General features: G+C 39.0%; 1 protein-coding gene across 1 annotated transcript; it reads left to right on the top strand.

Moving 5' to 3' along the window:
• The first annotated feature begins 2,840 nt into the window (after positions 1-2,840).
• LOC136062949 (uncharacterized) lies at positions 2,841-4,753 on the top strand. The gene is made up of 3 exons (XM_065762708.1): positions 2,841-3,251; positions 3,318-3,593; positions 4,484-4,753. Exons 1-3 carry the CDS (start codon positions 2,841-2,843, stop codon positions 4,751-4,753), a joined length of 957 nt encoding a protein of 318 aa, XP_065618780.1.
• Positions 4,754-23,955: the final 19,202 nt, after the last annotated feature.

Genomic DNA, 23,955 nt, shown 5'->3' with positions numbered 1-23,955 from the left:
GATGTTTCCTCTAGTGATAGAGAGGATGGTAGTTATAGATGAAAGTCAAGAACCCCACTAAGCGTGTCTTTCTCCTACAATGAGGAGAACCATCACAAGCGTAGGTATAAGAGCTCACCTCATAAAGGCTAGGAAAATGACGTTATGAGCAAGGCGTTGAACTAGATTTCCAAGTCACCCTTCACATGTAAGATTGAAGGGGTAAAACTTCCTCAGCGATTCAATCAACCACTGTTCACCATCTATAATGGTCTAACGGACCCTATGGAGCATGTGAGCCACTTCAACCAGAGAATGGCCGTCCATTCCAAGAACGAAGCCTTGATGTGCAAGGTGTTCCCGTCTAGTCATAGACCCATGGCGATAAGATGGTTCGATGGCCTGAGGGCAGGCTCCATAGATTCCTTCAAGGAGCTTACTCAGGCATTGGCTCTTGTTTTATTACTTGTAGCTAGGTTCCTCAGCCCTTGGATTCCCTATGGTCCTTATCCATGCAAGAGGGGGAGGCCTTGAAAACATACTCGGATAGATACTGGGAGATGTTCAATGAGATAGATGGCGACTTTAATGATGTGGCCATCAGTACTTTCAAGGTTAGCCTCCCATCCGAGCACGGTTTAAGAAAGTCTTTGATGGGAAAACATGTCACCAATATGCATCAACTCATGGACTGGATTAATAAGTATAAAAGAGTTGAGGAAGAACAACAGTAGGGGAAAGGTAAGGCTAAGGTTATCCCTCAAGAGATGAGGGATTTTAGGTCAAAAGTATACAACAAAAACCAACCTCGAAGAGATTTTGCTAAGCAGTCAGGGCCTGCCAGTACTCAGATAGTTAATGTGGTGTTCCGAGAACCAGTGCACCAGGTTCTGGAGAAGATCAAGAATGAGCCGTTCTTCAAATGGCCAAATAAGATGGTAGGAAACCCTATAAGGCACAATCAGAGCCTTTATTACCAGTACCACCAAGACCAAAGACACACCACAGAAGACTAAAGAAATTTATGGGACCATCTGGACCAGCTGGTTTAAGAAGGAAAATTGAAGTAGTTTTTGCATCATTCTAGTGGTCAGTAAGGCCAAGCAAATTCAAAACCCCGAAGAGATGCATCTTCTAGACCTCCCTTGGGCACAATAAATGTCATCTTTGTTGCTTTAGGGAGGACCAGCTCTTGTCCCTCCAAAGTGATGTCTGTGGCTCGGCTATGCGCCGAGGACTCTAATTCGGAGCCGAAGAGGACTAGAATGAATATCTAACCAACATTAAGTTTTTCGAACGAGGACAAGATTAGAACCATTCAGCTATATGATGATGCTTTGGTGGTCACGCTTAGGATTGGGGGGGTATGACGTGAAGAGGTTGATGGTGGACCAGGGCAGTGGTGCTGAGATCATGTACCCCGATTTGTACAAGGGGTTGAACTTGAGACTCGAGAACTTAATAGCCTACAATTCTCCCTTAGTGAGTTTTGATAGGAAGATTGTCATCCTGAGGGGTCAGATTAGACCACCTGTGCAGGTTGGTTCAGAAGTGGTAGAGGTGGATTTCATTGTAGTAGACGTTTACTCCCCCTACACAGCCATTATGGCCAGGCCCTAGCTTCATGCCCTAGGGGCTGTCTCTTCTATTTTGCACCAAAAGGTAAAATATCCGTCGAGAGGCTAGATTAAGGAGATTGTTGGAAGTCAGTCCACTGCTAAGCAATGTCTGGTGGCTGCCATTTTACACCAGCTTGAAGCTGAGTCCTCAGCCTCTGTTGAAAGGGGCTTATAGCAATCAAAAACTCTAGTGTTGCCTGCTAATGGATCAGCTGAGGAGGCACAATGTGAAGATTTAGAAATGGTTGTTGTTGGTGATCCAGAGAAGTTCTTTTAGATCGGAGCTCAGCTGCCTCTTAAGGAGAAGGAAGAGCTAATAAAGTTTCTTAAGAGAAATGTTGATGTGTTCGCATGGAACGCTTACGAAACCCCAGGCTCATCCCCAAAAAGCAACCATCTCGACGCTCATCCAAGGCTCATTTTGATATTGTCAAGAATGAGGTGATGAAGCTTAAGCAAGCAGGGGTTATCACGGAGGTATTCTACCCTGAGTGGTTGGCCAATACTGTGGTGGTGAAGAAGTAGAATGAGAAGTGGCAAGTGTGTGTGGACTTCACAGATTTAAATAAGGCTTGCCCAAAAGATCCCTTCCCTATGCCTCGGATAGATCAGCTGATGGATGCAACTATAGGCCATCCTCAGATGAGCTTCTTAGATGCCTTTCAAGGATATCAACAGATACCACTAGCCTTGAGGGATCAGGAAAAGACAGCTTTTTCACTCCCACTGAAAACTACCACTACAAAGTGATGCCATTTGGTTTGAAGAATGCAGGGTCTACCTATCAAAGGATGATGACTAGGATGTTTGAACCATAGTTGGGAAAGAGTATTGAGGTCAATATAGACGATATGGTGGTGAAGAGTAAGGTGCTGCCCAAGCACATGGGAGACCTTGGGAACATTTTTGAAATTCTGGGGAAACACAAGCTGCGCCTTAATGCTTCCAAATGCTCTTTTGGTGTGGGATCAGGCAAATTTTTGGGTTACATGGTAACCTATTGGGGAATTGAGGTTAACCCTGATCAGATCAAGGCAATTAACAGTTTACAACCACCTCGAAATACCAAAGAAGTCCAGAAGCTAACCAGAATGACTACTGCCTTGAACCAGTTTATCTCTCGGTCAGCGGATAGATGCAGACCCTTCTTCCTGTTAATGAATAAGTGGAAGAGATTTGAGTGGACCAAGAAGTGTGCTTTAGCCTTCAAATAATAAGGAATATCTTTCTCGGCCACCTACCATGTCTAGTCTTGAAGTGGACGAGGTCCTGTTTGCTTATATTGCTGTGGCCCCTCATGCTATGAGCTTGGTGTTGGTACAAGTTAATAGCGGCATACAAAGGCCAATTTATTATGTGAGGAAGTTACTACACGAGGTCGAGGTCCGTTACCTACCACTAGAGAAGGCCATTTTGGCAGTGGTACATGCTACCCGTAAACTCCCTCATTATTTTCAATCACACACAATTGTTGGCCTAACCCAACTTCCGTTGAGGTCTCTACTTCGAAGTGTTGATTACATAGGGAGGATTGTTAAATGGGGCACAATCCTTAGAGCTTTTGACATCAAATACATGCCTCGTCCCTTTGTCAAAGGTCAAGTCCTTGTAGATTTGGTGGTCGAGTTCGCTGAATCCCCGTTGGAGGAAAAGGTAAAGAAGTCGGGCATGGATGGAAAATCAGTTGGTATGATCTCCACACAAGAGCCTTTATCCTAGAATATATACGTTGATAGGGCTACAAATCAAAGGGGATCCAGAGTGGAGCTAGTTCTAGTATCCCCTGAGAAGATTACTATTGAGAAATCAATGAGACTGGACTTCTCGGCCATAAACAATGAGGCCGAATATGAAGGTCTATTGGTAGGAATGACCATGGTGCAAAAAATGGGCGAAAAGGCAATAGAGATATTCTCGGATTCAAGATTGGTCGTGGGCCAAGTGAAGGGAGAGTTAGAGGCCAGGGACGTGAGAATGCAAGAATATTTGAATCAGGTTAGGCACTTGCAAGCAGGTTTCAAATCTTTTAACTTGATGCATATCTATAGAAGTGGAAACACACATGCAAATTCCCTGGCTACTTTTACCACCTCTTCGACACAAGATTTGCATCAGGTCATACTTGTTGAGGACTTGTGCAAGCCTGTTGTGGGGAAAGAAGACATGGTCCAGATCCATCAAATCAGGGTAGGGTCAAGCTGAATGGATCCTATAGTGCTATTCCTTAAGGAGGACATCTTGCCCGATGAGAAGTCAGAAGCTGAGAAAGTGCAAAGAAAGGCTCCTCGGTTTTAGCTATCCGATGACCAAAAGTTTTACAAGCGCTCATTTTCTGGGCCATATTTGCTGTGTATACATCCTGAAGAGTCAGAGCTACTGCTGAAGGAACTACATGAGGAAATTTGTAGAAGCCATATAGTAGGTAGATCTTTATCTCACCGAGCCCTAACTCATGGATATTGGTAGCCGGGCATGCAAAAGAAAACATAGGAATATGTTAAAAAGTGCGACCAATGCCAAAGATTTGCACCAAACATTCACCAACCAGGAGGAGTCCACATCCTCTTTCCAACCCTTGGCCGTTTGCTCAAAGGGGTCTGGATATTGTAGGTCTTTTCCCTAAGGCAACAGGAAATAAGAGGTATCTGTTTGTTGGCACAAACTACTTTACCAAATGGGTTGAAGTTGAGTCATTAGCTAATATCAGGGATGTGGATGCTAAGAAATTTATTTGAAAAAACATCGTCACTCGATTTAGGATCCCTCATACCCTCATCTCAGATAATAGCCTTCAATTTGATAGCTAGGCTTTCAAAAGGTACTGTTGTGATTTGGGAATTACAAATAGATATTCCACCCTAGCTTACCCCCAAGGGAATAAACAGGCCGAGACTCTCAATAAGGTCATAGTGAATGGACTCAAGAAGAGATTGGATGATATGAAGGAAAAATGGGTGGAAATGTTGTCACACGTCCTTTGGACATATTGGACTACACCTCGCCGGTCAACAGGAGAGACCCCCTTCTCAATGACGTATGGGGCCAAGGCTGTCATTCCTTTGGAGATGGGAATCCTAACGTTGCAAGCGAATTCCTTCACTTCGAGCAACAATGATGAGCTGTTAGAGAAAAGCTTAGACTTAATTGAGGAATGAAGGGAAAATGCAATGGTCTAATTGGCCTATTATCAACACAAGCTCAAGCAAGGGTATGATGCCAACGTGAAGCTAAGACCTTTAGCATCAGGAGACTTGGTGTTAAGAAAAGCTTTGGGTATTGCTAAGAACCCAGCCTGGGGAAAGCTGGGGCCTAATTGGAAAGGACCGTATTGCATCACTTTAGTGACAGAAATAGGTGCATATTATCTAGAAGATCTAGATGAAAATATTGTACTCCGTCCTTGAAATGTAAAAAACCTAAGAAGGTATTATTATTATTAATAAAAGCAATCTTTGCTACATTTATGGTTTGTCATATTATTTGTCATGTGTTTCACTATTTGTTAAGTATTAAACAAAACCTTAGCTATGCCTGGCTCCTCAGAATTCCACAGGATATCTCACATGACTGTGGCCAAGGAAGCTTGGGAAATTTTGGAAACAACTTATGAGGGGACTAAGAAGGTGAAGGACACAAAGCTCCAAATTCTTACCACCAAATTTGAAGAGCTTAAGATGGGTGAAGATGAATTGTTTGATTCATTCTATGGGAAGCTCAACGAAATTGTCATTGCTAAACTCAATCTTGGTGAGAAGATTGAAGATACCAAAGTGGTGAGAAAAATTTTGAGGTCTCTGCCTGAAAGTTTTAGAGTAAAAGTCACAACCATAAAGGAGAGTAAAGACTTGGATGAGATCAATATTCAAGAGCTAATTGGGTCTCTCTAAACATATGAACTGGGACTGCCTTCCCACAAGATAAGTAAATCATTCGCTCTAAAAACCATCACCGAAAGAATGGATGATCCCTCCGAAGAAGATGGAATGGAAAAAGAAGTAGCATTTCTTGTGAAGAACTTCCAAAAATTTCTGAAGATGAAGAACAGTGGGAAACCATTTAACAGAGGAAAATTCTCATCCCCAAGAGGTGATAAGAAAGAGTTTACGAGGAAAGAAGGGAAGGAGTCTCAATCTCCTTCGGACATTGTGTGCTTTGAGTGCAACGGACATGGACACTTCAAAAAGGAATGTCCAAATTATTTGAAGTCAAAAGGAAAGGTTTATGCCACTACTTTAAGTGACTCAGACTCCTCAAAATCTGACTCTGAAGAAAGCTGTGACGGAGAAGGAAATTACTCAGCATTAATGACCATTGCACATGTGGGATCGTCAGATGATTTGAATACTCTTGTGAATGAGCTGGGTGAATGTTCTGATGAGGAGTCCATTAGGATTGTTGAAGAATCAGAAGCTGAAGAAGAGGAAGATGCGTCCAGCCTTCAAAAGAATTACGCATTACTTCTTGAGAAATCAGGAGAGTATACAAAGGTGGCAAAAGTAGCCATGAAGAAAATGAAGAGAGCTGAGGAAGATTTCAAAAGCCTGCTGGTCAGGTATAAGGAGGCAAAGTGTGAGATTGAAGCACTTAATGGTGAGCTATCAGAAGCTTACACGAAGGTGAGGTTTCTCGAGCAAGAGGTAGTACAAGCTCATGCCAAGGTAGATAGGGTCTCCTCCAGGAAACTAGAAGATGTTATTTCATCTCAAAGACATGCCTCAGACAAGTCCGGGTTGGGATATACCGAAGGGAGCAACTCATCAGCCAAATTCTCCAAGGAAGTTAAGTTTGTGAAAACCAAAGAGATGGCCGTTGATAAGTCTACCCCAGACACAGTTGAGGCTGAGAAGAAAAAGAATGTGGCTAATCAACGGGTGCTTAACAAGTTCCGAAATCAATTTGAAGTCCAATTTGGAGCTAGAGGAAGATCTCTCCCAAGACAACAGCAGGGTCCTAGAATAAACTATATTTGTCACTACTGCGGACTGCAAGGACACACTAGACCAAACTGTCAAAAGCTAAGAGCAGACAACAATGCGAGTGTACCTCGGTCACGAGGAAGAAGGAATGACTCGAGGTCTTGGGGTGGTGAGCAATCAAGGAGCCAAAACCGTGATCCCGGAATGTCGGACGTGATGAAAATGATTGGCTCCTTCACCAATTGCTTGGAGAGCTTCAACAGGAGGTTTGAAAGTCCTAACTCTCATACCCGATCAGTCAAGGATATCACCCCAAACGCACGTGACGTGTGGGTAACAAAGGGTACTCATGCATAAGCATTAGAACATGTCCATGCATCAATTCTTCCTATGCTTTGTGGATATGATTAGCTATTTGTGTTGTGTTTTTGAGTATCTATTTAATTTGTGGTTTGTTTGTGTTTTTAAATACTTTTACATGTTTCTTGTTTTTGATCATCCTTCTACTGCTTTCGTGTCAAATATCCAAAAACCTCATAAAAAGTCGAAAAATCCAAAAAGTTTGATCACGTTGTTGAGTTTTGTCTTAAAGCTTGTTTAGCCTTGTACCTTTGTGCCAATGGCTTTGTGCATTTAACGAGCTTAACTTGTCTCTCATGCACTCATATCATTATGGAAGAAATTCTGAAATCTATGTGATTGTTGTAAATAGATCTTCAACCTTGTTATGAATGATTAGTGAATGGTTTTGTTGATCTTGAGACATGCATAGACTCATGCCTATATATCTTCCCACTTTTTATTTTTATGCTTTAAAAGAGCTCTCTAAATGTAAATCTCCAAATGAAAAGAGATATAGAGCTGCAAAAGTTTGTCGCACATACTAGTATTTGACTAGAAAAAAGGGAAAGCGACCAAATAAATTGTATAAAAGATGTCCAAAAAGCCAAAGGCTAACTCATTAATTGAAATATCAAAAATTTCAGGCATCTATCTCACAATGAGTTTCTCTTTGCTCAAAATTAGCAAATGATATTTTAAATATGGAGCCAAATGAAAAGCTTCAAAGTATTGTTTTTCAAGTACTTGTGGGAGGTCATATATGCGTGTTTCTATAATTGAGATAGGTCACTTTATCTAGTGCTAGTTGTGTATGCCTTGATTGAATTGATCATTGAAGCTTCACATTGGACTAAGGACTATCTCATTTTTGATATCCACACACAACACACAAGTCTATGTTCAACTAATGCCATACTCATTTGTGTGATTGTACTTGATTAAATGTGGCTTCACATGCTCAATCTTTGTTGATCAAACACAAAAAGATTTTTGAGTATTTTGTTATGTTTTTTTTGGAAAGTATTTTTTTCAAAAATGTCATTATTTTTCAAAAACAGTGTTGCCCTGTTTTGGCGACTAAGTCGCGGGTTGACCCAGTTGCAAGCCCCAGTCGCGAGAGATCACTCAGAGATTTTTCGCGACTTAATGGCGAGTCAGTGCTCTAGTCGCGAAAAAGACTTAGAAAATTTTTCCAAAATTTGAGTTTTGCACTTTTCGCGGGTCAGTGTGGCGGCTTGTTCGCAAGTATTGTCCAATCGCGAGGGTTACTCAGAGATTTTCGCGACTCAGATTGCGACTACTTCGCTGGTAAACCTTCCAGCCGCAAACACCTAGAAGATTTTTCTAGAATCTTACCTTCACAGTGTTTCGTGAGTTGACCTGGCGACTTACTAGCGACTTGTTTAAGTCGCGAAAAACGCATGTTTTTTTTTTTTTTTTTTTAAGACAGTTTTTCAAATTGATTTTCAGTTTTTCCCTCTTTGTGTTGTGACTGTTCACTATCTTCACCATTTCTCTCTCAAACACTCCGTCTCTCACTGTAAAAGAAGTCATTTTTGCATCATGTCTTCTTCTATCCCCAAAACTAAGGTATGGGTTTTCTTTCCCTCATCTCATTCTCACTTTGGTAACCATTACTTTCCTGTTTTGAACTTTGCACATGTGCTCTGCGTTATAGTATGTTCCAATATGGGTTTGCCTAAAATGGTGATTCTGTTTGTTTGAGGGTTTCTCTCTTGTGGTGTTGAGTTTATTTTATATCTTGTCTGTATTTCAGCATGTTTGTATCTTTTCTGTGCATTGTCCGTTTGATTGAGGCTCTATTTCTCATTTGTCATATGGGTTAGAGGTCTATATGATGCACTCTGTATGTGACCGTGAGTCACTTGTCTATGGTTCTGTGGTTCTTGTCAATGTTGTGCTCCTAGGAAGGTTTAGGTGTTTTATATGGTGTGTGTTTCTTTTTAGCCATTTGGTATCTTGTTATCAATATGAGTCTTCTGTTTGTGATTAAATTGAAATTTTCTCACATTCTTAACTGAATCTAATCAAGTTATTGTTGATTCCATGTGGTATTGCATTTGGTACTTCGCTGTGTGTTTGCTCTCTTACAGATGACTCGACAATCCTCTAAAGGAAAAGAGGTGATGTCAGAAGAAGAAACAGTGCCTGTGCCTGTTGCAAAAAGGACACGGTCTTTCTCACAGACATCTCCTGAACTCAACATTGAGCTATTCAGAACTCCTCAGCATTTAGAGACCGACTCCAGCATTTTTGACCGGGGAACTCCTATAGTGGAACGGGAGGTCAGATTTGACACTTTGGACATAACTTTTGTCCCTCGGATCTTCGAGGCAAAAGATTGGGCAGAATTATTCGGAAATTTTGTTGATCCAATGATGGAACTAGTGAAGGAATGTTTTGCTAACACAGTTGATTTAGAAAGTGAACTACATTGCCTGGTAAGAGGAACGGAGTTCATCATTAGTCCAGACACCATTGCTAAACTTCTCCAAATCACACGACCTGCGGATGCCGACTTAACTCCGTATGATGATCGTACTCCAGTGATTCAGGACCTTCTCCAAATTCTTGGTCCTGACCATGTCATTTCCAGCACCGGCACATTAGTTAATACTTCCAAGTTTTCACCCGATTTAACAACATTGAAGCTGATTATGTTTTCAAATCTCTATTCGCTGACCAACACGGTGTATATAAACCTTGGAAGAGCTCAATTTCTATGTGATCTCATCATAGGCACCACCATTGACATCTGTGCCCATATCTTCCACATCATCAGAAAGACAGCGACCAGAACAGTAGCACGAGGGTGCCTTCCATTCTGTAGTCTTATCATGAAGTTCATCCTAAGTGAAAGTGTTACTCCTCCATCCATTGGGACCATGATTGCTCGTCCTCGTCCAATATCTATATTCACTCTACAGGCTAGCAGGAGCCATTCATCCAAAGCTCCAAAGAGTGCTCATTTATTTTCAGCTACGACCTCTACTCCTGAGCAAATGTCACCGGTACATGCCACCCATGAGTCACAACAACCAGACACCACACAACCACAGCCTGCTTCTCAGCCTGACAAGGTGCAACTGCTCTTTGATAACCTTCATAAACACCTTAGGGAGATGGAAAAGACCCTTAGAGATGGCCAGAAAGAGCAGTCGGAGAGATTGGTTGTCATGCAGGACCAAATTGATGTGTTAGCAGCTCAAGTTGAGGGCATTTTCACAAAGCTTCAACACTGACCCTTTGGCCATTCCAACCAAAAAGGGGGAGAATTTTTAGGGCAGCTTTTGAGGGGGAGTGCTCATTTTGAGGGGGAGATTTCTTAAACATTGTGTTTTCAGTTGTTTTACAGTTATTTTACTTGTTTTATCTCTGTATATAAAACTTTGATAACTCAAAATACTGTGGTGGTAGCTGTTTATTTCAGCATATACATAGTATGATGTTATTCAGCTTTTAGCATTGTTTGTTTGTCTTTTGTACCCATTGTTGCTTTTGTAAGCTTTGAGGGTTGTTTCTAGCACTTTTGCATGATTGTAGGCTTATATGGTGTGTGCCAAGTATTTGCAAAAACTTTGCTTATGCAGCCTTTGTGCTTTGTGCTTTGGTACTTGTTAATGCTTTGCATTACCCTAAGTACAACACTCTTGTGCCCTTGTAGGATTGTTCCTAGATGCATATATGTATGTATGCATTGGTTGAGTGTTGGACTTGCAAATGATTCTCTTCAATTGAGTTTATCATTTTTGCATGTCCGGATGTTCATTCCTTGTGTGAATGAACATAGTAATCACTTTTGCTTAAGTGACTACTGGTGTTGATCTTGCCATGAATTATTGCTTTTATGCCTATGTTCATTTTTGCTTGATCATGCTTATTTTGCTCCATATGCATATTAAGTTTTCTGCATACAATGATATTGCTATGTTATTGTGTTTTAGGAGTTACTTATTCATATGTTCAAGAGCTTTACAGAATCTAGAGTTAGGTGTGAGTGAGTTTTCCAACTGTTCCCAACTCACGTTTAAGTCTAGAGTCTGTTGTAGGGTTTTGTCACGGAATAGCCAAAGGGGGAGATTGTAAGGTTGAATTTAATCAACCATCTAATTGGCTTTATTCCGTGACCAATTTGCTTGTAATTTAGCACTTAGTAACCCTGTATTTAGGTGGGAAAATTGTAAGGGTAGTGTGTGAGAAGATGTGAAGAAAAGCTCAAGAGTGTGCAAGAAAAACAGAGTCTCGCGACTAGGACTCGCGGGTGGTTCGCGACTGGCAAGCCGCGAAAGGCAGTCACGTGAGAGGCACACTGGGAAGCTGAAGGGTCGCGCCAGCTGTCACGCTACAGGACAAAAGTTCCAGTCTGGCCAGGCCGTTACGTCGCGACTTGATTTCGCGACTTGGCCAAGCCGCGAGATCAAGTCGCCAACTTGCCCTGTTTGGCAAAAATTGACGTTTTGCATTCCCTTCTCACACTACTATATATACACCCTTATACCCATCATATTGAGAGAGCTTCCAGAGAGAATTTTGTGAGAGAAAACCCTAGAGAAATACAAGATTGATTCATCCCCAATCTTCATCTAAAGAGACTCTACAAATTCCTCTACTCTCTTCCTCTCCATTGTCATACCCTTGAGAGGTCATTTACCAAACCCTTATCTCACCACACCCACGTCTGTGAGAAGGTCCATTTGGTGCTTTGGGAAGCAGTTTGGAAAGGAACCAATATACATTGGTTGATGCTATGGTTAAGTAGCAGAATCCGGGAAGCTAGAGAAGAAATAGGTTCGGCGTAACCTCGTTGGAGCAAGAAGCTTGGAGGGCTTAGGTACTTGGGTAGATTAGGCTTGGAGGGTCTTCTGCTGTTCATGTATCCCAACTACATTCTTTAGTGGATTATTTGACCGCTTGGAGGGCGGCGGAGAGGTTTTACGCCGAGGACTTCGGTTTCCTCTTCGATAACACATCGTGTGTTGTCCGTGTGTTTGCATCTTCCTTCCCTTTACATTTGCCTTATATTTACTGCTGTGGATGTGTTTATATTTGGCTTAGATTGTTTTATCAATTCTGTTATAAGCTTGTTATCATATTCCGCACATTAATTGTTTGATATAAAATTTGAATTGGTATTTTTGTAATTTGGGGTCTAAACGTTCAAAGGTGTTTTATACCCTTTTTGAACTTTCAATTGGTATCAGAGCGGGTGCACTTGTTGTGGTTTTAATACCTGAGTGTGATCCTTGACCCCTTGGTGAGATGGATAGGTCTCAATCTCTCAATGTTCCACCATTTTTTGATGGTAATAATTATGCATTTTGGAAAGTCCGAATGAGGGCGTTTTTGTGTTCTATGGATGAGACTGTGTGGGATGCAGTTGATATAGGTTGGACTAAACCGGAGGCTCCTAAGGCAAATTGGGATAAGGATGCTCTTGCAGCAGCAAATGCAAATAGCAAGGCATTGAATGCTATCTTCTGCGGTGTTTCTCCAGAAGAATTCCACCGGATTTCTCACATCTCCATTGCTAAGGAAGCATGGGAAATTCTGGAGACAACCTATGAGGGAACTAAGAAAGTGAAGGACACAAAACTTCAAATGCTGACCACTCGCTTTGAGGAGTTAAAAATGAGTGAGGAAGAGTCGTTTGATTCATTTTATAGCAAACTGAACGAAGTGGTTGTTGGTAAATTTAACTTGGGAGAAAAGACGGAGGACTCAAAGATTGTAAGGAAGATCCTCCGGTCACTACCAGAAACTTTCCGGCCCAAAGTTACAGCCATTGAAGAGAGCAAGGATCTTGACGACATCAAGGTTCAAGAGCTGGTTGGTTCTCTGCAGACATATGAATTGTCCCTGCCCTCACAGAAGAAGAGCAAATCACTTGCTCTTAAAACAATTGATGAGAGAGTAGCATCTCATGATATTTCAGAAGAAGATGGAGTGGAGAAGGAAGTAGCATATCTGGCGAAAAACTTCCGAAAATTCCTGAAGATGAAGAACAGTGGAAAACCATTCAATGATAGGAAATTTTCATCTTCAAGAGGTGATAGGAAAGAGTTTACGAGGAAAGAAGGGAAGGAGTCTCAATCTTCCTCGGACATTGTGTGTTTCGAGTGTAATGGACATGGACACTTCAAAAAGGAATGTCCCAATTATTTGAAAACAAAAGGAAAGGTCTATGCCACAACTTTGAGTGATGCTGATTCATCAAATTCTGACTCTGAAGATGGCTGTGACGGAGAAGGAAATTACTCCGCTTTCATGACCATTGCACATGTGGAGACTTTGGATGAGTTGGGTACACTTGTAAAAGAGCTTGGGGAACATTCTGATTTGGAGTCTATGGGAATAGTCGAAGAGTCTGAAGATGAGGAAGTTGGAGAAACGGTGGGATTGCAAGAGACTTACAACTCGCTCCTTGAGAAGACCGGTGAATATGCTAAAGTGGCTAATGCAGCCATCAAGAAGATGAAGAGAGCTGAGGAAGATTACAAAAGTCTCCTGGCACGATATAAGGAGGCAAAATGTGAAATTGAAACACTTAATGGTGAGCTATCAGAAGCTTACACTAAAGTGAGATTCCTTGAGCAAGAGGTAGTACAATCTCATGCCAAGGTAGATAGGATCTCCTCCAGGAAGCTAGATGATGTTATTTCATCCCAAAAACATGCCTCAGACAAGTCCGGGTTGGGATATACCGGAGGGAGCAGCTCATCAGCCAAAGTCACCAAGGAAGTAAAGTTTGTAAAAACCAATGAGACGGCTGTTGATAAGCCTACTCCAGAGAAAGTTGAGGTCAAGAAGAAACAGAATGTGGCAAATCAACGGGAATTCAACAAGTCCCGAAATCAATCTGAAGTCAGATTTGGAGCTAGAGGAAGATCTCTTCCAAGACAGCAGCAGGGTCCTAGAATAAACTATATTTGTCACTATTGCGGACTGCAAGGACACACTAGACCCAACTGTCAAAAGCTAAGAGCAGACAACAATGCAAGTGTATCTCTGTCACGAGGAAGAAGAAGTGTCTTGAGGTCTTGGGGTGGTGAGCAATCAAGGAGCCAAAACCATGATCCCGGAATGACGGACGTGATGAAGATGATCGGTGCCTTCACCACCTGCTTGGAGAGCTTCAACAGGAGGTTTGAAAGTCCTAACACTCGTACCCAATCCATCAAGGATATCACCCCAAACGCACGTGACGTGTGGGTGACAAAGGGTACTCATGCATAAGCATCATAACGTGTCCATGCATCAATTCTTCCTATGATTTGTGGATAAGATTGGTTAGTTGCTTTGTGTTTTTGAGCATTTGTTTAATTTGTGGTTTGTTTGTGTTTAAGTTTTTTTTAATTCTTTCTTCTATTGTTTTTGTGTCAAAAATCCAAAAACACATAAAAAGTTGAAAATCCAAAAAGTTTGATCACTTTGTTGAGTTTTGTCTCCAAGCATGTTTTGCCCTGTACCTTTGTACTTATGGCTTTGTGCATTTAACGAGCATAGCTTGTCTATCATGCACTCATATCATTGTGAAAGAAATTCTGAAATCTATGTGATTGTTGTAAATAGATCTTCAACCTTGTCATGAATGATTAGTGAATGATTTTGTTGATCTTGAGACATGCATAGACTCATGCCTATATATCTTCCCACTTTTTATTTTTTTTTTTTTTAAAAGAGCTCTCTAAATGTAAATCTCCAAATGAAAAGAGATATAGAGCTGCAAAAGCCTGTCGCACACACTAGTATTTGACTAGGAAAAAGGGAAAGCGACCAAAATAAAATGTGTGATGCTCAAAAAGCCAAAGGCTATCTCATCAATTGAAATATCAAAAATTTCAGGCATCTATCTCACAATGAGATTCTCTTTGCTCAAATGTTGCAAACAATATGTTGAATATGGAGCCAAATGAAAAGCTTCAAAGTATTGGTATCAAGTACTTGTGGGAGGTCATATATGCATGTTTCTATAATTGAGATAGGTCACATTATCTAGTGCTAGTTGTGTATGCCTTGATTGAATTGATCATTGAAGCTTCACATTGGACTAAGAACTATCTCATTTTTGATATCCACACACATCACACAAGTCTATGTTCAACGAATGCCATATTCATTTGTGTGATTGTACTTGTTTAAATGTGTTTTCACATGCTCAATCTTAGTGGACAAACACAAAAAGATTTTTGAGTATTTTTGTTTTGTTTTTGGAAAGTACTTTGTTTTTCCAAAATTGTGAATTTTTTTTAAAAACAGTGGTACCCTGTTTTGGCGACTAAGTCGCGGGTCAGCACAGTCGCAAGCCCCAGTCGCGAGCTCAGTCAGAGATTTTCGCGACTTACTGGCGAGTTACTACTCTAGTCGCGAAAAAGACTTAGAAAATTTTTGAAAAATTTGTGTTTTGCTCTTTTCGCGGCTCATTTTGGCGGCTTGTTCGCGGGTGGAAGGTCCAATCGCGAGGGTTACTCAGTGATTTTCGCGGCTCAGCTCGCGACTCCTTCGCGACTAAACCTTCCAGTCGCGAAAAACACTTAGAAGATTTTTCTAGAATCTTTCCTTCACAGTGTTTCGCGGCTTGATCTGGCGACTTACTGGCGACTTGGATAAGTCGCGAAAAACGCGTGTTTTGCGTTTTAAAGACAGTTTTTAAAATCGTTTTTTAATTTTTCCCTCGAAGTTTTATGACTGTTCACTGTCTTCCCCATTTTTCTTTCAAACACTCCGTTTCTCACTGAAAAAGTATCCATTTTTACATCATGTCTTCATCAAACAGCAAAAGAAAGGTATGGATTCTTTCTATCTTCCTTCATTGTACTTGGTTCAAGTATCTTTTTGGTGTGAATAGTGTCCCTGTTGTGTTGAGTTGTAATGGGTTTGAACATGTGTCTATGGGTTTGTATGTTGTGTGTTTTGATGGTTTATCTTGCCCATACTGTGGTTCTCTGTGATTTTTTTTGTTCATGAGTTTGTCTATTGAAAGACGGTGTTATATGATGTGGTTCTAGAATGTGGTGCATTCCTCATATTATGTTTTTGGCATTTTGTCATGTGTAATATTGTGAGTATCTGTTCTGAAATGTTCTGCCACTCATGATATTTGGTGTTCCGAGTTGTGGTTAGTCTAGTTAATGTGTTGTTATTGTGCTTTTGTGAAAAATCTGGTCTTTTCTTTCCTGACAATAAGCAATCTGATGTTTGCTTCCTGTGCTATTGCATTTTGGTTCTTTTCTGTATGTCAACATTGTTGCAGATATCTCGTTGTTCATCCAGAGGCAAAGGCATTGTCACTGATGATCCGCCAACCCCGGTTGCTAAACGGACTCGTTTATCGTATAAGTCATCCGAAGAATCTACATTTCAAAGGTTCAGGACTCCTACTGACTCAAAGACCTACACCGATATCTTCAAAGAGTCCACTCCCATTGTGGAAAGAGTGGTCAAGTTTGATACTCTAGAGGCAACATTTATCCCCAAGATATTTGAAGGAAGAGATTGGACTGACTTATTTGGCAAGTTTGAGGATCCAACTGAAGATTTGGTCAAGGAATTCTTTTCAAATGCCAGATACACAGGAGTCGAGTTAAAATGCTGGGTTCGAGGAACAGAATTTTCCATAAATCCAGACTCCATTGCTAAGATTCTTCACATAACCAGACCAAAAGATGTGGATCGAACTCCATACGATGATCGCGAACTTCATGCACAAGACATCCTTCATGTTCTGGGAACTGAACATGAAGTGGGAAGCACAGGATCATCTATAAGCACTGCCTTATTTTCTCCAGAATTGACAACCTTGAAGCTGATCATGTTCTCCAATCTCTATCCACTGTCAAACACTACCTTCATCAACCTAGGAAGGGCTAAGTTTCTGTGTGATCTTATTTCTGGTGCCCCAATAGACATCTGTGCTCATATATTCCATATCATCGGGAAAACATCGGCCCGTTCAGCAACACGAACAATTCTTCCCTTCTGCAGTCTAGTCATGAAGATTGTTCTTAGTAAAGGTATTAGCCCTTCATCAAATGAGAGAGTATTGACTCGTTCCCGACCAATATCCCACTACTCTCTCCAAGCAAGCCAGAGCCACTCTTCCAAGAAACCTAAGACTGAGCCATCCACACAGGCATCCCCATCTGCTCCTACTACAGTTCCTCCTGCACAATCAACCGGCACTCCGTCTATTCCACCTGGTTTCCAAATGCCAAAACAAAGTTATTTCACTGAAACCGTGCTACATCGGATTTCGGATTTAGAACGACTTCTCAACTCCTTTCATAATCAAACTCAAATGCGTCTCGGAACCATTGAGTTACAGTTAGATAACATACAACAGAAGTTGGAAGACAGCCTTTAGCTATTCGTGCCAAAAAGGGGGAGATAATTGAAGCATAGCAAGGGGAAATGAAGCTTAAGACTAAAAAGAAGGGTGCATACTGAAAGGGGGAGTTTGTACATTGTGCATTTTGGAATTGAAAGGGGGAGTTTAAATATTTTTGTTGAAAAAGTCTTTTTGCTTTATACACTGGTTTAAGTCTGTTTTAAAACTCTCAATATGTGAATTATTGGTAGTAGTTGTTTATTTCAGCACTTATATAGTATGATGTTATTCAGCTTTTAGCATTGTTTGTTTGTCTTTTGTACCCATTGTTGCTTTTGTAAGCTTTGAGGGTTGTTTCTAGCACTTTTGCATGATTGTAGGCTTGTATGGTTTGTGCCATGTATTTGCAAAAACTTTGCTTATGCAGCCTTTGTGCTTTGTGTTTTGGTACTTGTTAATGCTTTGCATTACCCTAAGTACAACACTCTTGTGCCCTTGTAGGATTGTTCCTAGATGCATATATGTTTGTATGCATTGGTTGAGTGTTGGACTTGCAAATGATTCTCTTCAATTGAGTTTATCATTTTTGCATGTCCGGATGTTCATTCCTTGTGTGAATGAACATAGTAATCACTTTTGCTTAAGTGACTACTGGTGTTGATCTTGCCATGAATTATTGCTTTTATGCCTATGTTCATTTTTGCTTGATCATGCTTATTTTGCTCCATATGCATATTAAGTTTTCTGCGTACAATGATATTGCTATGTTATTGTGTTTCAGGAGTTACTTATTCATATGTTCAAGAGCTTTTCAGAATCTAGAGTTAGGTGTGAGTGAGTTTTCCAACTGTTCCCAACTCACGTTTAAGTCTAGAGTCTGTTGTAGGGTTTTGTCACGGAATAGCCAAAGGGGGAGATTGTAAGGTTGAATTTAATCAACCATCTAATTGGCTTTATTCCGTGACCAATTTGCTTGTAATTTAGCACTTAGTAACCCTGTATTTAGGTGGGAAAATTGTAAGGGTAGTGTGTGAGAAGATGTGAAGAAAAGCTCAAGAGTGTGCAAGAAAAACAGAGTCTCGCGACTAGGACTCGCGGGTGGTTCGCGACTGGCAAGCCGCGAAAGGCAGTCACGTGAGAGGCACACTGGGAAGCTGAAGGGTCGCGCCAGCTGTCACGCTACAGGACAAAAGTTCCAGTCTGGCCAGGCCGTTACGTCGCGACTTGATTTCGCGACTTGGCCAAGCCGCGAGATCAAGTCGCCAACTTGCCCTGTTTGGCAAAAACTGACGTTTTGCATTCCTTTCTCACCCTACTATATATACACCCTTATACCCATCATATTGAGAGAGCTTCCAGAGAGAATTTTGTGAGAGAAAACTCTAGAGAAATACAAGATTGATTCATCCCCAATCTTCATCTAAAGAGACTCTACAAATTCCTCTACTCTCTTCCTCTCCATTGTTATACCCTTGAGAGGTCATTTACCAAACCCTTGTCTCACCACACCCACGTCTGTGAGAAGGTCTATTTGGTGCTTTGGGAATCAGTTTGGAAAGGAACCAATATACATTGGTTGATGCTATGGTCAAGTAGCGGAATCCGGGAAGCTAGAGAAGAAATAGGTTCAGCGTAACCTCGTTGGAGCAAGAAGCTTGGAGGGCTTAGGTACTTGGGTAGATTAGGCTTGGAGGGTTTTCTGCTGTTCATGTATCCCAACTACATTCTTTAGTGGATTTTATCACCGCTTGGAGGGTGGCGGAGAGGTTTTACGCTGAGGACTTCGGTTTCCTCTTCGATAACACATCGTGTGTTGTTCATGTGTTTGCATCGTTCTTTCCTTTATCTTTGCCTTATATTTACTGCTGTGGATGTGTTTATATTTGGCTTAGATTATCTTATCAATTCTGTTATAAGTTTGTTATCATATTCCGCACACTAATTGTTTGATTTAAAGCTTGAATTGATAATTTTGTATTTTGGGGTCTAAACGTTCAAGCGTGGTTCATACCCATTTTGAACTTTCAAAGCTGGACAGATAGCTCGACACTTACGGACAGATAGCTCGGCAGCTGGCTATCTATTAAGCTCTTTAGTTGATTGTTATCGCAATCTCGACACCTTCTCGACAGCTGGTGGATTGATCGAGAAAGTTTTTGTCCCCTCGACACCTGCTCGACACCTCCTCGATAGCTATATCTATTGAAGTTTAAATCTCGACACCTACTCGACACCTGCTATCTATCGAGGTTACGAAAATTAGAATTTTCAAATCTGATTTTTGGGCCAGGCTTTTGTATTTGTGTATGATTTCTTTTCTCACAACCCTAAACCTATATAAGGCTTATTTTAGAGGCCATCACATAAGAGAATACAAGGAGAACGAATTCAAAAGGTGACCAATTTCTTATTCTCTCTGAAAAAAGATACTGCGTCTTTTGTGTCTTAGGGTTTTGTAACCAAGTGCTTCTTTATCTTTATTGTTGATAAAGTGAAGAACTTTGCAGCCAACATCTTCTTCTAGTTGGTGATTAAGTCACATACTAGGATTCACGCAATTGGTTAGTCACGTATTGGGATTCGTGCATCATCAAAAGGGTAGCGTTCATATATTGAAGAGTTCAGAAGTTCTGAAGCGGTCGAAGGTTTCTACTGTGAGTTTATCTACAGGGATTGTAGAGTTTAGGGACAAAGGTTTTGTACTAGATCTAAAATTTCTTTTTACTATAGTGGTTTGCTTTTCGGGAAGGTTTCTACCCAGGTTTTTTACTGTGAAACTAATTTGTTTCATTGGTTTTCCTGAGTCATCATATTTTGTCTTATTTATTTTTCCGCTACATGATTTTGACATGATTTTGATGTTTGTTTGTTTTAACAAGTTTTATTCATAATAAATCTAATTAACAACTTGGGTTTAAAACTTGTTAATTCTATCAACCGAGGTCTAAATTTCCCAACAATGTTGTCATTTGACATTGACGCTATCGAATCTTACATTACTAGCAATGAAGATAGGTTAATTAATAGACAGTTAAACATCTTGACAACTCTATTGTAGTTGGCCAAAGTGAAAATTTGAATCCATACTACTTACAGCTCTTTTGTTCTAATTTTAAAGGAATAATAGTTTCTACTTTCAACTTTATGATGAATTTTGAAAGTTTTTCTGTTTCTCCTACAGAGTGATTTGGGACCTGTCCAACTCTTGGTTTAATGTAATTGATATTTTCAAGTAAAAAATTATCTTTTGGCTAACATTCAAAACACTCTTTTCATATTGCGGGACATGTGCACATTTTATACTCATTTAGAAATATTATGTTTGTTATATTTGAAGGTGATTGCATAATAAGTAGGGCTCATCGTCATGACTTTCAAATTGAAGCATATCTGGATCTACTCTTTTCAACAGATGTAGGAATATTATTTTTGTCATATTTGCTAACTTCAAGATAAGGTCATGCCTAACCCATTAATTAAATTCATTTACTTTGGGAGTTATATCTAGGACAACCTTTAAATTATTTATTATTGGGAAATTTTGCAATGTGTACATGTTTTTGTTTTGATTTGTTTAAAATAAAAATTTATTTGACCCATTCCCTTTGAGACAACCTTTGAATTCTCCATTATTGGTGAGATTGGTAGATTGTGTATAAATGTGTTTTTTTTTTTTTTAATAAATAAATAAGATAACTGATGCATTCTCTCATAGATTATTATTGTGGATGTTTATATGTAAAAGAGTACGTATGAACTCTGAACCATATTGAATAGTGATAGAAATGTTACGAACTACTGAATTCTGAGTATTTGAACATGCACCCAATCATATATCAGTGGATCAAATAGTATGCTAACTAATATCCATCTTATTTTACCTAAAGTCTGTAACCTCAAAGTTTTTCTATATTTTGCCTTTTCCTTTGTCTTGGTATTTTTAATGTTTATATGTTTTTGTTCTTGATAAAAGTCTATGTTACAAAAATATAACAAAACACAAAACTTTTATTGCATAGGATGTCTCATCTTGATTTTGATATTGATCATTAAATAGCATTATGATGTTTGTGGGCAACCATGTTCTTCCCCAAAGAACATGAAGAACACTCTTGTTCTTTTGAAAAAAAATAATGGAAAGGAAAAAAAGAAAAAAAATTTAATTCGATTGTATTTATGTTTTTTATTTTATTTTGTTTGTTTCTTTTCTTACATGGTTTTTTTTTTTTTAAATGCTGACGTGGCATTTTTAAAAAATCAAATAAATTTTTTTTATTATTTTATTAGTCACATTAGCATCTAATATGCCATCTATGCACTATGTTTGCCATGTATGAATTTTCTACTGAGATGATGGTAGGAACCAAAATGGATATGATTTTTTATTTTTAGGGACTGAGGTAGACGCAAAATCAAGTTAGGGACCAAAATGAGAATAAGCCCAAAATGTATGGACCAAAAGTACATTTTCGCCTATATTTTTTGTGAAAAATTTAATTGGTTCTTTTGATTTTCTTATTTCTGTGTGTCCAGATCATCCAGGAGCGGAATTGTAAACAGGTCCAACAAGATTTGCTCATGAATGTCTTGAACTTTTTTGCGGAGATCAGAGAGGGGAAGATAGACTACTATAAAACATTTGAGTAGCTCATGCTTGAAGATGCAGCTAGTTACTACTCTCAATTAGTTTCGGAGTTGCTTTGTTGCATATTGTATGTTGATTACATTCAAAATTAGGGTTGTTCTTTTTCAATGGTATATGTAATACAAATTATAAAATGTGGGCTTAGTTTTTCTGAATTATTCAGGTTGCTATGTGGTTATTGATTCAAGAGCAAGAAAGAACTGGTCAGTACTTAAAGCAGGCCTCTCTAGAGAAGTTACTTGAGGTATTTCTATCGTTATATTAATTTTTTACCACCATTGCATGGTCGTTAATCATTGGGCTTCCGGATAGTGCCCTAAATTCTTCATATGTGAAGGTGAAGAACTAAGAAAAGTAAATTAAGTTATTGCAACTATATGCTTAGATGATTAATTTGTTATGGAAACCAAACATGTAAGGTGAAAGGTATTCTAACCAGATTGAGTTTTGTTGTGATTTCATAAATGACCTTTATAGTTAGAACTTGTATTAGCCATTGCATTCCTACAAAAAATTACAAAAGCTAGCACATTGTTTGAATTATCCCTCCTAGAAGCATTTTTTGGTTTTTTGGTTTTGGGTTTATTTGTTTCTCAAAAGAATTTACAATGCAAGTTGATGTTTTGCTTTTTCTGGTATCTCTTGCAGATTGTGAAATGGAAGTTGATGGGTGAAACTGCTCAAGTATTGATTGAAAAACAAAAGGCTGAGAGTTGTGACAACTACAAAAAAAATGCCTATTAGCGACCAAAAATTTGTAACGGACCCAAAAAGCCCTCTCAAAAAATCTTATTTGTGATAGCAAAATAAAACCCTCGCAAATATTTGGTAAAATGTGAAATATTTGTGACCAACAAAAAAAGCTGTCGCAATTATGTGTTATAGCCATCACAAATACTAATATTTTGGAGGGAAATTTTCCCTCCATATTATTTGCGAGGGACAATTAAAAATCTCTCTCAAAAAGTGTATTATTTGTGACGGTTAAAAAAATGCCGTCACTAATACTAAATTATTTGCAAGGGCTAGGATTGACCTTCACAAATAATCATTAAAATATAAAAAATTTTGGAGGGAAATGTTCCTACCAAATTATTTGCAAGGGACAATAAAAATTCCTTGCAAAATGTTTATTTTTTGTATGAGTTAAAAATATATCCTCACTAATACTAAATTATTTGCAAGGGCCACAATTGGCCTTTGCAAATAATCATGAAATTATTAGTTATTCTAAAATTCAAAGAAAAATAAAAAGAAATACATAAACATATAGCACTTTGTATTCTTTAGATGAACCTTTTGTTTATAGCCTAAAAAAAATGCCTTTTATATACATCCTATATATGAAATATCTGTCATTATTTTCTAATAAATTCTACCCATAAAAAAATTATAGCAATTTCAACTTCAAAACAATAGCTTGAAATTCAAAAATAACAGCCTTTTGTACCCTCTCTCTTTCTCAAAATTGAATAAAATTTTCTTCCCATCAAGGAAAGCGAGCTTGTCCAATTGAAATATAAGCCAATCACAATATAAACATTATCAAATATGTCAAGTCTTTTTTTTTTTTTTTTTTTTTTTTGAGCTAAAAAGGATAGAAATGCTCTAATATAAACATTATCAAATATGTCAAGTCTTTTTTTTTTTTTTTTTTTTTTTTGAGCTAAAAAGGATAGAAATGCTCTATTAGAAACAAAGAAGAATTACATTAAATAGTCCTTTTAACACAGAAGCATTAATAAATTTTTAGCAATTACAAACAAACAACTTGTGTTTCCTTTCCATTTTGTGGAAAATACTTATTAGATAGATGTCCAACATCAAATTTGTCCTACAAATATATTTTGATTTATGTTGTGCCCTGGACAGGAATGAACACAAAATAATAAATTAGTTCCTTCCATGTCTTAGCAACTTTAATAGCATTAAGCTATATAAGGAGAGATTTAGATTTCACTTTCTCATGTATTAAAAGTCTCTAGCTTAATGATAATTGCTGTCATATAACCTGTATTTTGGATATCTCACCAATTTGATAAAAGATCTATAACAAACATAGGGGACAAGAAAGGAAAGATTAAAAGAGAATTCTAGGAATAGAAGCAG

This window comes from Quercus suber, unplaced genomic scaffold (genome assembly GCF_002906115.3).
Source record: "Quercus suber isolate HL8 unplaced genomic scaffold, Cork oak 2.0 scaffold_470, whole genome shotgun sequence".
NCBI classification, from domain to species: Eukaryota; Viridiplantae; Streptophyta; class Magnoliopsida; order Fagales; family Fagaceae; genus Quercus; species Quercus suber.
Note: the sequence above shows the minus strand (reverse complement) of the source record. Positions and strands in the feature narration are given on the sequence as shown.